At 38.7% G+C, this 12,503-nt stretch overlaps 4 protein-coding genes and 1 pseudogene across 4 annotated transcripts; 3 read left to right on the forward strand and 2 right to left on the reverse strand.

Annotated features, from left to right (window-relative positions):
• The first annotated feature begins 144 nt into the window (after positions 1 to 144).
• Positions 145 to 3,823, forward strand: LOC9320750 (glycosyltransferase-like KOBITO 1). Its single transcript, XM_021032249.1, has 11 exons — positions 145 to 884; positions 1,114 to 1,263; positions 1,402 to 1,454; positions 1,617 to 1,725; positions 1,812 to 1,946; positions 2,066 to 2,110; positions 2,211 to 2,398; positions 2,613 to 2,754; positions 2,867 to 2,913; positions 3,051 to 3,138; positions 3,244 to 3,823. The coding sequence occupies exons 1-11, from the start codon at positions 498 to 500 to the stop codon at positions 3,499 to 3,501; spliced, it is 1,602 nt and encodes a 533-aa protein (XP_020887908.1). The 5' UTR covers positions 145 to 497; the 3' UTR covers positions 3,502 to 3,823.
• An 81-nt stretch (positions 3,824 to 3,904) lies between these two features.
• LOC9318638 (V-type proton ATPase subunit E2) lies at positions 3,905 to 5,402 on the forward strand. The gene is made up of 5 exons (XM_002882525.2): positions 3,905 to 4,315; positions 4,406 to 4,562; positions 4,633 to 4,835; positions 4,927 to 5,026; positions 5,111 to 5,402. Exons 1-5 carry the CDS (start codon positions 4,113 to 4,115, stop codon positions 5,153 to 5,155), a joined length of 708 nt encoding a protein of 235 aa, XP_002882571.1. The 5' UTR covers positions 3,905 to 4,112; the 3' UTR covers positions 5,156 to 5,402.
• LOC9318639 (BTB/POZ domain-containing protein At3g08570) lies at positions 5,366 to 8,688 on the reverse strand. The gene is made up of 4 exons (XM_002884638.2): positions 7,562 to 8,688; positions 7,374 to 7,440; positions 6,125 to 7,288; positions 5,366 to 6,037 (listed from the first exon to the last, which is right to left on the reverse strand). The coding sequence occupies exons 1-4, from the start codon at positions 7,639 to 7,641 to the stop codon at positions 5,501 to 5,503; spliced, it is 1,848 nt and encodes a 615-aa protein (XP_002884684.2). The 5' UTR covers positions 7,642 to 8,688; the 3' UTR covers positions 5,366 to 5,500.
• Positions 8,689 to 8,776: 88 nt separating this feature from the next.
• LOC9320751 (ADP,ATP carrier protein 1, mitochondrial) lies at positions 8,777 to 11,285 on the reverse strand. The gene is made up of 4 exons (XM_002884639.2): positions 11,028 to 11,285; positions 9,852 to 10,336; positions 9,403 to 9,777; positions 8,777 to 9,310 (listed from the first exon to the last, which is right to left on the reverse strand). Exons 2-4 carry the CDS (start codon positions 10,326 to 10,328, stop codon positions 9,014 to 9,016), a joined length of 1,149 nt encoding a protein of 382 aa, XP_002884685.1. The 5' UTR covers positions 10,329 to 10,336; positions 11,028 to 11,285; the 3' UTR covers positions 8,777 to 9,013.
• Positions 11,286 to 11,360: 75 nt separating this feature from the next.
• Positions 11,361 to 12,503, forward strand: part of LOC9320752 — a 4,506-nt pseudogene continuing 3,363 nt past the window's right edge.

Below are 12,503 nucleotides of genomic sequence, written 5' to 3' on the forward strand. Positions count from 1 at the left end.
AGATTTGATCCAAAAAAAAAAACAACTTAATAATTTAGAATGGAAGAAGTGTCATTGACTTAATAATTTTTGAAAAAAAACTTAATAATTTGATTCAAACAGAGGAACGAATCTTAATGGCTATGTTGTTTTGAGCATTTTTTTTTTTGTATAGGTCATTGTTATTAGCTTATAATGGCTTAGTGTAGAAGCTTGGTCTGATGTGTGTGGAGATTTGTTTCTCCATGTGTTGCTTCTGTTGTATGTGTTGGTACCTGTTTCCACTCTTACCAATACAAATCCAGTTGACAAAAAAAAAAAAAGAATAAGAATGGAAGAAGATCTCCCAAAAATAAAAGAATGGAACAACATAAATTAAAAGAAAGATTAGATCTCAGAATCAGTGGCGACCAAAACACAAAAATAAAATAAAAAGAAAGATCTCAGAATCGCGTCTTTCTTCTTCTTCTTCCTCCTAAACTTTTTTTTGTTTTTTTTTCAAATTCGTGGAGCTAACCATGAAATCGACACACCATCACAGAGCTCCACTAATTTCTGCTTCTTCCTCATCTTCATCTTCTTCCCAAAACCATTCTTTCGTCTCTAGGCTCCTCCTTCTCCTTACTTTACTTCCAGTTTCCCTTGCTTGTCTCGCCTTTATCCTCCAATGGCGAGGCGGTGGTCTCGCCGATCCTTCCTCTGCTTCTGTTCGTTCATCTACGTCGGTTCCTGGCGGCTCCGATCTCAATCACGAGGTGTTTCCCGGCATGGAGACTGTTTCTTCTGTCTCCCCAAAGTCTCACCAATCGTCTTCCGACTGCTCAAATCTAGCTCGCAGCTCTTCTCCTTCCTTTCCTTACTATGGTGATTGGAAGTTTGGTGTTGATACTAGTTTAAAGCCTAAGGTAACTACTTTCAATTCTTTTTGGATCGATCTACACTCCAAATTCCATTTTTTCTTAAATCTTACTCCAATGTCTAATCTGGAACATCAATTTCTTTTCTTTTTGGATCATAGAGATTTGAGAGATTTGAGAAATACGAAAGTTCAATTTTTTAATCAGATCTGTCATTGTAAATCACCTCACTTTTGTGTGCCCATGTATATGAGTCTTGACATTGCTACTGTTACAGATATGTATAACGACTAGCACATCAGCTGGATTGGATCAGATTCTACCATGGATGTTCTACCATAAGGTTCTAGGAGTCTCTACATTCTTCCTTTTCGTAGAAGGGAAAGCTGCTACTCCGAGTATTTCTAAAGTGCTGGAGTCTATTCCTGTGAGTTCAACTAACTCTCTTCGGTTCCAATTATTTATTTTGTTTTGGTTGTATATCTCTAGCTCTTTAGTCCTGTAGGTATAAATTGTATTTGAGGGACACAATTTTCAATAAATGTTGTAACATTGTCTCTTTCAGGGGGTTAAAGTAATATACAGGACGAAAGAGCTTGAGGAGAAGCAAGCAAAGAGGTTTGTAAGCTATGCCTTTGCATATTTGCGACAAAGCTATAGCTCTGGAAGGCACTAAGTACATGTTTTGTCTTTGTATGTTCTGAAATTGTAACATTGTTTGGTTGTATTTTCTATTACTGATCATTTTACTGTCATTGTTTTATGTTTTTGCTTCATTAGCCGGATTTGGAATGAGACGTGGCTATCGTCTTTCTTTTATAAGCCCTGCAATTATGAGTTATTTGTCAAACAATCTCTCAACATGGAAATGGCTATTGTCATGGCAAGGGTAAGTATTTTTTAGATCTTATTTGGTTGTTTTTTACTCATGTCTCATGTTATATTCACAATTTTCTTGCTCTTACTAAATATCAGGATGCGGGCATGGATTGGATACTTCATCTTGACACAGATGAGCTAATATACCCAGCAGGTGCTCGTGAGTACTCACTCAGACGGTTGCTGCTTGATGTTCCTCCAAATGTGGATATGGTTATATTTCCAAATTACGTGAGTGATATCTGATTCACACTTCTTGCATTTCTTATTTTCAGCTAGTTTTGTGAGTCTAAATTTCTTTTATGATCTGGGCTTGGCTATGTATAATTGTTTTGGATTTTGTTGTTTAGGAAAGCAGCGTAGAAAGAGATGATATCAAGGATCCTTTTACAGAGGTATAATTCAGTTTATTACTGTTTTTACGTAAGAGAGTAGGTTTATTAATTTTGTTTGTTATGTTAGTAATTACTTCTGAGATATGTGTGGTGCAAGCAGGTGTCAATGTTCAAGAAGAATTATGATCATCTTCCAAAAGATACATATTTTGGAATGTACAAAGAAGCAACACGAAATAATCCAAATTACTTCTTGACTTATGGTAACGGCAAATCAGTTGCTCGGGTTCAAGATCACCTTCGTCCAAATGGAGCACACAGATGGCATAATTACATGAAAACTCCCAAGTATGTCTATCATATACTCAAACATAAGTAAATTTTCTATTGGTTGAGGAACATGATAAGACTTTATTGTTAGTCTAATATAGAACCATGTAACTAGCTTAAAGGAGTTAGCAGTGGAGTGTAGTTACGGTCTTACGGTTAACAGCATAGTTAATTTTTCTGTTTGTGAAACCAAATCTTTTTTTGGAAATACTAACCTGATAATTCTTGCTAGTGAGATCAAATTGGAGGAGGCTGCTGTCCTACACTACACATATGCAAGATTTTCTGACTTAACATCCAGGCGTGATCGATGTGGCTGCAAGCCTACAAAAGAAGACGTGAAAAGATGCTTTATGTTGGACTTTGATAGATCTGTCAGCATCTTTTCTTAAAATCTCTAAAAATCCTTATAGTCATTTCTTAAAATCTCTAAATTTCACTTCCTTATACTCTTTTATGATGCTGTTTGGATGATGAACATTGTAGGCATTTATAATTGCGTCAACAGCAACTGAAGAAGAAATGCTAAGCTGGTAAGAACCTTAGCATTGTTCTTGGTTACTTGTGCAATGGATAACTTCTGACACTCTTTGAACAAGTTTAAAAGTTTGGTCCTATTTTGGTTACAAAAATATCTGGTCTTGATGCAAAAGTAAACTATCCTGTGTAGGTACCGTGAACACGTTGTGTGGGGCGACAAAGAGGTGAAGACGAAACTCATTAGGAAGGGTATTCTGACTCGCATCTATTCACCAATGGTAAGAACATACACAGTAATTCATTTTACAAATTTCCAAAAACAAATCCTGGAATGTTGAGTTCTTGCAAGTCACTTTGTTATTTACATTGGTGGTAAAATGCAGGTTGTTATACAAGCATTGAAAGAATCTGGTGTCTTTAGCTCGGTTGTCTCATCAGTGTCTACAAATCTTTCAAAGAAAAAGTTCTTATCATCAATTCACAAAAGCAACTCATCCAGGTCTACTGCATCTGAGTCCCTTCCATCAAAGGAAAACAAGTCTGAGGGCATCTCTGCAAGGCACCTTCTTGGGGATGAATCAGCCATCCCTCCTTTATCGCCACCTGGGATGGAACACGCTAGATTTGTCACAGAGGATTAACAGGTTTTAGCATTGAGCTGATGCATTCGCTTTTACAGATATTGATACTGGGTACAATATGAGTGCTGTGTAGCTTTAGGAAGGCAAGTGAAGTAGAACAAAGAAGAATGAAGAAAGCAGGTTTGTGCGATTCTTCCCAATCATCTTGAAAGACATCGATTCTCTTATCTCATTTTGTTCTCCCTCTGCAACTTATGATAGATGAGTTTGCAGCATTTTTCTGTTGTCATTGTTATTTCTATGTAAGTTTATTACTATGTACAGAACTTCAAAGCACAGAGGCCTGGAATCATCACTTTTTTCTACTTACATCGCCTTATAACAACACTACTGTCATTGCCTCTGCATGTGGGAGAGTAATACCAAACTTATCAATTCACATTGAATTGGTTCAAATTTAATCCAAATTCAATTAACCTGCACCTAACCGGTAAAGACCAATACACATATTGTCATGAGGATGACACAATCTACTCTAGGATTCCAAAAACAGGTATGAAGAAAGAGTCAATGGTCCATAAACGAAGATTTGGCACCAAAAGGCGGAGACTCCTCAAGTTATATATAAAAGCAAAGTAAGAAGGTGATTGTTGTCTGAGAGAGAGAAAAAGATGAACGATGCAGATGTGTCAAAGCAGATACAGCAGATGGTCCGGTTCATCCGGCAAGAAGCAGAAGAGAAAGCAAATGAGATCTCCATCTCCGCCGAGGAGGAATTCAACATCGAAAGACTTCAGCTTCTCGAGTCTGCCAAGCGTAAGCTCCGTCAAGACTACGACCGCAAGCTCAAGCAGGTCGATATCCGCAAGCGAATGTCAGCCATTTCCCCGCCTTCCTTCCTCTATATATCCTTCTCCTTTTGCTAGGCCCTTTATTTCATTCCATATTGTATGTTTCTCTTCAGCGACTACTCCACGCAACTTAATGCAAGTAGGATTAAGTACCTTCAAGCACAAGACGACGTTGTCACCGCCATGAAAGCGTCAGCAGCTAAGGATCTTCTTCGTGTCTCCAACGACAAGAACAATTACAAGAAGCTTCTTAAGAGTCTCATCATTGAGGTTTGTATATATGTCATCCTTTCTCCCCTCAATATCAACACGTCCTTACCATTATATAACAATACTGCAGAGTTTGCTGCGCCTGAAAGAGCCATCAGTGCTGCTGCGATGCAGAGAGATGGACAAGAAGGTTGTTGAATCAGTCATCGAGGATGCTAAAAGACTGTACGCGGAAAAAGCCAAAGTCGGGTCTCCTAAGATCACCATCGACGACAAGGTCTTCCTCCCTCCACCTCCTAATCCTAAGCTCCCTGATTCCCACGATCCTCACTGGTATACTTCTTTCTCAATCTCTCTCTCTCTCTCTCATTTTTTCTCACGGAATATATAGATGAACAATGATGGTTGTGTGTGAATGGTGAAGCTCGGGCGGGGTGGTGCTGGCCTCTCAAGACGGCAAGATTGTCTGTGAGAACACTTTAGATGCACGCCTTGACGTCGCCTTCAGACAGAAGCTTCCCCAGGTTCGGTCTTTTCGTTTAGGAATGTTCTTCTTTTCTCATCATTCCCAATCTCTCTCCCATTAACTCTTCTTCTCATCTCTGCAGATCCGGACGCGCCTCGTTGGAGCTCCTGAAACCTCCAGAGCATGATCCCAGCACCCAATTTTACAATATTTTGCTAAGGCCTCAATAAGTGACACATTTTGGCCTTCTGACACTCTCAATGATCGTCACTTTTTAGGTGGAGAACAAATGTTTTTAGTTTGTCGCATCCTTTTCATCTTTAAAATATTGTCAAGAGAGAATAACTGCTGAAAAAATGATACAGAGAATCTACAGCGAAGCTATTGAGCTATGCCCTTTTTAATTCAATTTCCTCTAAAATACTTTTGAGTAATAGCAATAAATACTCGCAAGATTTTAATAAGATATATAATACTCAAGAACCACCCATTTTCTTGCGAATGCATATGGTATTTACATGTTCCAAGCTACCTAAAACATAGACTCTGGTCGGCTCCTAACTGTTCTTCTCTCCAACCTCGACCTGGATTTGCGGTTAGCCTTCCGCAGCTTCTCTTCTGTAGGTCCTCCGCCAAATATCGAAATCCTCCCAATCCCTTTGGAAAGCGAGGTCAGCAATGTTCCACCATGACCTGACTTCTCCATCATCCCCTGTTTCATCAAAATCTGCTCCTTCTCTAACTCGGTCAGTCTCACTCTCACCCTCGAGATCTCCAGCTTCAGCTCTCTATTCTCCCGCCTCAGCGATGCATAAGTGTCTCTCGGAGACACAGCTCCGCTCGGGTTCCCGCTACTAAGTTTCTGAGACGACAACAATAACCCATCCCCTGACTCTCCGGACACAACATTCTTCATCCGCAGTTGTTCCGAGTAGAGAACTCGAACCACCATCTGCACCGGTAGCCGATCATTCTGAGCCACATGGTTGCATGCTTCTTGTGAGAGTTTCTGAGTGTCTATGAATTTGCAGAGACTCTGACATTCTTGTTCGTTCAGCGAGGGATGCCCCTAACCATCATTACAATGACATTCTCATCAGTACAAAATGTTGCAATAACAGAGCCTCCCTATTAAGGCACAGAATAAAAACTTTACCTTTAGAAACATATCAATGGCTCTGTATAGCCCATCATCCATGACACGTGCGTAATCAGGCAATATCTCTATCAAAGCCATGAACTTGTGGAGACTAAGACACGGGTCTGGTGCAATCTCTGCCAAGTATGCATCCATGATCCGACCCACTTTCAGCAATGAGCTATGGCATGTAGAACCAATAAGATTCTCGGTCTCGTTCTCGTAACAGCAATCTTCGTCATATTCTTCTTCCTCCTTTATTTTCTTCAGAAAGCAGACGAGTATTCTATGGACAGTGTCCACATCGTACATGGAATCTCCTTCTTGGACAACAGGTATGAGTAGATCATCGAGAGAGACTGTTTCCAGCTGCTGAGCGATTCTCCGCTCGAGCTCGAGCCTGCAAGAGATGGCTACATTTATAGTAATCCCAACCCTCAACATTCCGAAGAGGAAACTCAGAGGAACTTTGTCATTCGGGAAAAGACTAACAATGGCTTCAATGACGTTCCTCTGTTCATTCTCAATTGTACCTGAATCAAGCTTGGTTCGCTCCTTACAGTTTCGAATACCTTTCAACGATTCTTGAGCGTAATGCATCAGAGACGTTATGATACTCTCTGACCGCAAGCCTGTTCTAGCCATTGCAGAGACAACTCGTGCGTAATAGTCAATCCTCAGAGCAGAGAGGTCTTCAATCCACCACTCAGGACTATCTCCTCGGTTGACTTCCGCTGACTCGTTGCCTCGGTTCAGCCGCGATAGCCCCAAAACTAACTGTTCTCTGCAAGCATTCACAGCGATGGCCTCCACGCATCTTTCAGGAATGCGGGCAGTTTCAGCAATGTCTTGAGGATGAAGCGTTTCACAGGAACAGAGAACTTCCACAGACTTCTCAAGACTGCGAAACGCGACTTGCTCGAGGTAAGTCTCAGTCCGTGCGATCAAATTCTCTTCTTTAAAGTCCTCTGTCATCTCGAGATAACCAGCTGCGCAACGGATAGCAACCACGTTGGAGATAGTGATCTCGAAGTTGATGCCGTAGCAGAACTTCATAGCGAGTTCAAACGTCCTAGACCCACCTGGAAAGTCTCGTAGCTCTGTATGCGAGAGGTTTGAAGATGATTCCTTCATCTCTGCCACCATTTTCCTAATCTTTCCACACCGAGCCACCAGAGGAAACTGCAAAAAATTCAAACACCGTAAATTGAAATTTCGTCGAACACATTGTGTGTGTGTAAAAAAAAAAAAAGAACAGATCACTAACCTTGTGGAGTAAAAAGGACTCTCCATCAACAACAATTGTGATGTCTCCCGCAACGTCTGAGAATATACTGCAGTTTCAAATGGTAAAAACGAATCCTTTATGCATCGGACAAGTAATAAATCTCTATGTGATTTTGCATAAAAGGAAAAAACTTTGACATGTTAGAACGAAAGAGATAGTGAACAGACCGAGTGGCAAAGGAGCTGGAGAAGATGGAAGGAGCGGAGGAAGACGAGTGAGATTGAGCACTGTCCGATATAATACCCATTGTGACCTTGACGATGAATTTGAGGAGGAGCCTTTCAAAAACATATAGGCTTTGAACACTTTCCTTTTTCTTGAAATCGGATTTTTAAAAACCCTCTAATAGACTTTATAATGCACTTTCAATTTCGTAATCTTGACTCTAAAAAAAAAAGAAGAGATGCTTTTTTTTTGGTGATGTATGATTCAGAGCACGTGAGAAAAGCCGAGAGGGGGATGTGTGGCACGGAGCTCCATAAAGACTCAATTATAGTCTATTGGGGACACACTCTCACTTTACTAATTGAGGTCTCTATTTACAACCTCCACTCCCATTTTCTATCTAATCTTTCTTTACACTAACCAACCACCTATGAACCCTACTTTGTCACCACTACTTTTGCTCTATTTTGTTTCACCAAACACTTGACATGGTGATTTCAGATGTGAAATCCTTGTCGGATCAAAATGCATCCAATAGCAGCAGACAAATGGCAAAAGGACATAGGCAATGTATCCTTTTGAATGTCTTTAGATTCTTAATCACTATTACATCACTCTTATTTTATTATATTTCAAAGCTTACAGAAACACCTTTTGTCAACTCAAATCTCTGTTTGGTGTCTACTTATTGGAGGTTCCCTTGCTTCACTTGATTTATATCAATGTTCCATATTTCCAATTTAATTTGCAACTCTCGTGACTCTGTTCCACACAAATAATTACAGCTAGGTGATGCTTAAGCACGATATAGAAGAAGAAATTGTTGCCTAGTAGCTTTTTCCACTCTCATTTTTTCCATGTTTTATACATGTAAACCACTTAATGCATTTGCTCTCTCTTTCTTACTGATATTGATATGGATGCAAAATGAGTGGTATATAAACTTAGAAAGGCAAGCTAATTGAGGCAAGGAAGAGCGAAGAAAGTGGGTTTGTATTATTCTCAAGATAGATGAGTTTTGCAGCATTGTCATTTACCTCCACCATTGTTACTTTGATTCAAGTTCATTACTTTCGCACAGGACTTCTACGCTCCAGGCTAGGATGCATCACCTTTTTATTACTACTAACCTATTCACTGAACTAAATTGTAGGTACTACTCAAGTTGAAATTGAATTATGATTAATACTACAAATAAAATAGTAATCAAACAGGAATGAGGAAAATATAACTCCATAAATCCAAAATTCTTTTAAATCGAAGAGTCTAACAACTCTCTCAAACATGAATTATTCCATAAGTAAAAAAAAAAAAGTTGGCGTCAGAACGATATAAAATTTGGTTTAGGGCACATGCCTCCCTAAGTCTTAAGCAAAAAAAATTTCATCAACATCTCAGTTTCTTGCGGGTCTTAAAACCGCAATTAAAATCGGAAAAAGGAGAAGAAGCAATGCTTAAGCACCTCCTGATCCGTACTTCTTACCGAAGACAATCAGCTGCAATTTGTCGTAACCGGAAAGCACACCAGCACCTGCAACTGCACGCAGAATGTTGGCACCAGCTCCCTTGAAGAGTGACTTGGCTCCTTCATTCTTGAGGATCTGGGTAAAGGCGTCCAAGGAACTCTTGTACTTGACAGCCTCACCAGACGTCATCATCATTCTTCTGCGGACAGTGTCAATGGGGTAGGATGCAAGACCCGCACCATTGGTAATAACCCATCCAAGAGCGAAACTAGCGAAGAAACTGTCCTGAAATAACCAAAGAGAACGACAACAACAAGTCAAAATCTACCAATGATAAGAGAGCACACAGATAAGAGAAAAAAGACAACAAGACGAACCTGTAAGTCTCCAGTGAGGAGAACAGGCTTCACAGAGTCGTAGAGTCCAAAGTACAGACCACGGTAGACAATGATACCAACACAGGAGATGTTGAATCCACGGTATAGACCAGCAATACCATCAGTCTTGAGTGTCTTTCTGTAGACATCGACAAGACCATCAAACTGTCTGCCACCACCTCCTTTCTTTGCAGCCTTGGCATCATTAGCTAGACGGGTACGGGCATAGTCAAGGGAATACACAAAGAGAAGGGAAGAGGCACCAGCTGCTCCTCCAGATGCCAAGTTACCAGCAAACCACTTCCAGTAACCATCTCTGTCCTTCTTAAAGTTGAAAAGCCTTTTGAAGTAATCTTTGAAGGCAAAGTTCAAGGCCTACAATGGACAAAAAGGGAGGTTAGCACAAATTTATCTTTTCTCAAAAGCTAAAATTATGAAATTCAACCAACCTGAGTGGGGAAGTAACGGATAACATTGGCAGTGTTTCCTCTCCATAGAGAACCAAATCCTTCATCCTTTATCGTCCTGCCGAAACAGTCACCAATACCCTTGTAGGGTTCAGAAAGCCTACCAGCTTTAATCATCTCATCCTGGTTCTGGATCAAAAGCTTAACACGCTCAATAGGAGCAGCAGCAGTCTTTGAGACGGCAGCAGAAACACCACCCATCAGAAAGTCAAGGGCAAAGTTAGTGAACCCTTTCTCTCCTGGAGTTTGAACAAACACGGGAGAAGCAGTGGTTGCCAGCATCCGGGATGATGTGGGAGGAAATTGAAATGCAGCATTGGAGTAGTTTCCATAGGTTGCATGTCTCTGGTACATAGAAGGCCTCTGGTAACCCACATGGACGTCCTTGGAAACACTTGAACGCATGAACTGTCCAGCAGCTTTCTGCGCAATAGTGGGGTGCTGAACTTGATCAACCATTTTGAACTCTGCAAAATCACATAACCATTGATGAGAAACAAGACGTGAATATCATCATACAAACCAGCTAAGGCTAATCAGAAAATGCTTTTCCAACACAAAACAAATCAGAAAGCTTTCCAACCAAACAATCCAAGATTATTGGAAATCACAGCTGACAATTCAAAAGTCTGAATGACTGAAAACACGATTGCTAATTATAATTCTTTGAACAACATACAAAAGAAAAAAAGATCGAAGCAGCAAGTTGATACAATGAACCAAGAACTACCATGACATATGATAACGCAAAGATCGCGTAAATTTTAAGAACAAAAACTTAAATCTGGTTCAACAACAATCACAATTTCCATTAATGGAGTCGCAACATCAGATCCAAAACATTTTATACTAAAGTCAACAGATCCAAACGATTTCGATCACTAGAAGATCATCAGATCAGAGAAATGCACAAAACGAAGCAGATCTACAAAACCGATACACAAAAGCTTCGAAAATGAGCTCAAAACATTCCGATCGGAGTTCAAGCAAGCAGATAATATCATCTAGCAATACAACAATCAGATCTATGAACCGAAACATCTCATTTACCTTATAGATCTAAGAAAAACACAGATCGATGGAACAAGAATAACAATGATTTGTTGAAGAACAAAGGAGATTATAAAGAATGACAGATCTGAGAGAAACGAGTCATACCTAAGAATCGATGGATGAGCAAAATATCTGGAGAGAAACTCCGCCTTTATCTCACAGGAAATGAGAGGGCGAAGCAAAGAAGAGAGACGAAGTTTTCTCTGTGGTGAAGAGGCGAGCTTTGAAATGAGCAATTGTTTGCCCTTTTATCGTCTCGAAAAATAGGGTCGCAGAGTCTCGGTCGTCACTCGCCAGTGGGGACGGGTTATAATCTAATACAAACAGTAGCATATGGGCCTCGCTGCTTAATATCCGTTCGATTATACTGATTGAAACATATGCGGCTTATTAACCGTCGATTATGTTTACGTTTTGATAGAATTTGACTTTTTCGTGATGGTACTACTTTACTTGCTAACCGTTAGATCTTGCACTAGGAATCTGGAGCGTCATTTGGCATCGTTGAGGGCAAATAGTGAATGGACGGCTGGAAGGGTAGCGTGGAAAATTATTTTGTCTACCATACCGAACCAGATCCAATTTGCAAATATCTTATGCAAAAATTATTATTATATAAAAGGATATAAATTGAAGTGTTCAATTTTATTTTTAATTGCCAGATTTTCAACTGTTTTCTTTTCTACTATATGAATATGAGATTTGTGAATGTACAAAATAAGAAATATATTTTTAAACTGATCAAGTCCTATTTCTTTTGTTTGATACTCCCTCCCTTTTCGAATAGTTGTCGTTTTAGAGTTTTTTTTGTTTTAAATTAGTTGTCGTTTTAAGGTAATAATGTAATTTATGCCAATAACTATCTAAATTACCCTCATTTTATTGAACACAAATTATTTGTAAATAATTACTTGTCATTTTTATGAGGTTAATATAGTCATTGTATACCTTTTCTTAATTTGTCCAAATACAGTTAAAACGACAACTAAAACAGAAGAATATCTACATATACATTTTTACAGGGGATTTTTGCAAAAAGTCTTTTGGATCCGGGTTTTACCCGGTTTAACTCTATTCGGATCTAGAATAAGAAATTTAAGGAAGTTTGTAATAAAAACGACATTAATTCTTAATTAACACCTAAATTAGAAATATATATAATATATCTAAACTAACCATATTTGTTATTTACCTTAACTACTTCTAACCATAATTATTTAACTATTTATTTCTATATAGAAAGAATATATGATTAAAATAAATATTTTGTAAAAGATTGATTTGGGGAAAAATTGTTATTACGAAAATAATTTGTTTTGTTATAAAAATTAATATTTGTTATATGTAATTAAATTACATAAATAGTAATAATAATTTGTCTACACCATCAAATGAAAATAGTTAGTTATTTATTTTTTTATTTAATATTACGTCATTTTTAAAAAATAAATTCAACAATATAATGTCAATGAGTTTAATTCTAAAGATTTGAAAATATTAAAAAGATACTAACCAAACATTATCTATCCTAATTTGTTTCTAACAATTTCGACACAAATCTTTCGAAAATTTAATGTGATC

This window comes from Arabidopsis lyrata, assembly GCF_000004255.2.
Source record: "Arabidopsis lyrata subsp. lyrata unplaced genomic scaffold ARALYscaffold_3, whole genome shotgun sequence".
Taxonomy (NCBI): domain Eukaryota; kingdom Viridiplantae; phylum Streptophyta; class Magnoliopsida; order Brassicales; family Brassicaceae; genus Arabidopsis; species Arabidopsis lyrata.

Coding starts and splice junctions, on each gene's coding strand:
- LOC9320750 (XM_021032249.1), top strand. CDS start 498: ATGAAATCGACACACCATCACAGAGCTCCACTAATTTCTGCTTCTTCC. Junction 1,264..1,401: donor AAGTGCTGGAGTCTATTCCT/GTGAGTTCAACT, acceptor TGTCTCTTTCAG/GGGGTTAAAGTAATATACAG. Junction 1,455..1,616: donor GAGGAGAAGCAAGCAAAGAG/GTTTGTAAGCTA, acceptor TTGCTTCATTAG/CCGGATTTGGAATGAGACGT.
- LOC9318638 (XM_002882525.2), top strand. CDS start 4,113: ATGAACGATGCAGATGTGTCAAAGCAGATACAGCAGATGGTCCGGTTC. Junction 4,563..4,632: donor TTAAGAGTCTCATCATTGAG/GTTTGTATATAT, acceptor ACAATACTGCAG/AGTTTGCTGCGCCTGAAAGA. Junction 5,027..5,110: donor TCAGACAGAAGCTTCCCCAG/GTTCGGTCTTTT, acceptor TCATCTCTGCAG/ATCCGGACGCGCCTCGTTGG.
- LOC9318639 (XM_002884638.2), bottom strand. CDS start 7,641: ATGGGTATTATATCGGACAGTGCTCAATCTCACTCGTCTTCCTCCGCT. Junction 7,441..7,561: donor TCCAGCTCCTTTGCCACTCG/GTCTGTTCACTA, acceptor TTGAAACTGCAG/TATATTCTCAGACGTTGCGG. Junction 7,289..7,373: donor AGTCCTTTTTACTCCACAAG/GTTAGTGATCTG, acceptor AATTTTTTGCAG/TTTCCTCTGGTGGCTCGGTG.
- LOC9320751 (XM_002884639.2), bottom strand. CDS start 10,328: ATGGTTGATCAAGTTCAGCACCCCACTATTGCGCAGAAAGCTGCTGGA. Junction 9,778..9,851: donor TCCGTTACTTCCCCACTCAG/GTTGGTTGAATT, acceptor TGTCCATTGTAG/GCCTTGAACTTTGCCTTCAA. Junction 9,311..9,402: donor TCCTCACTGGAGACTTACAG/GTTCGTCTTGTT, acceptor TGGTTATTTCAG/GACAGTTTCTTCGCTAGTTT.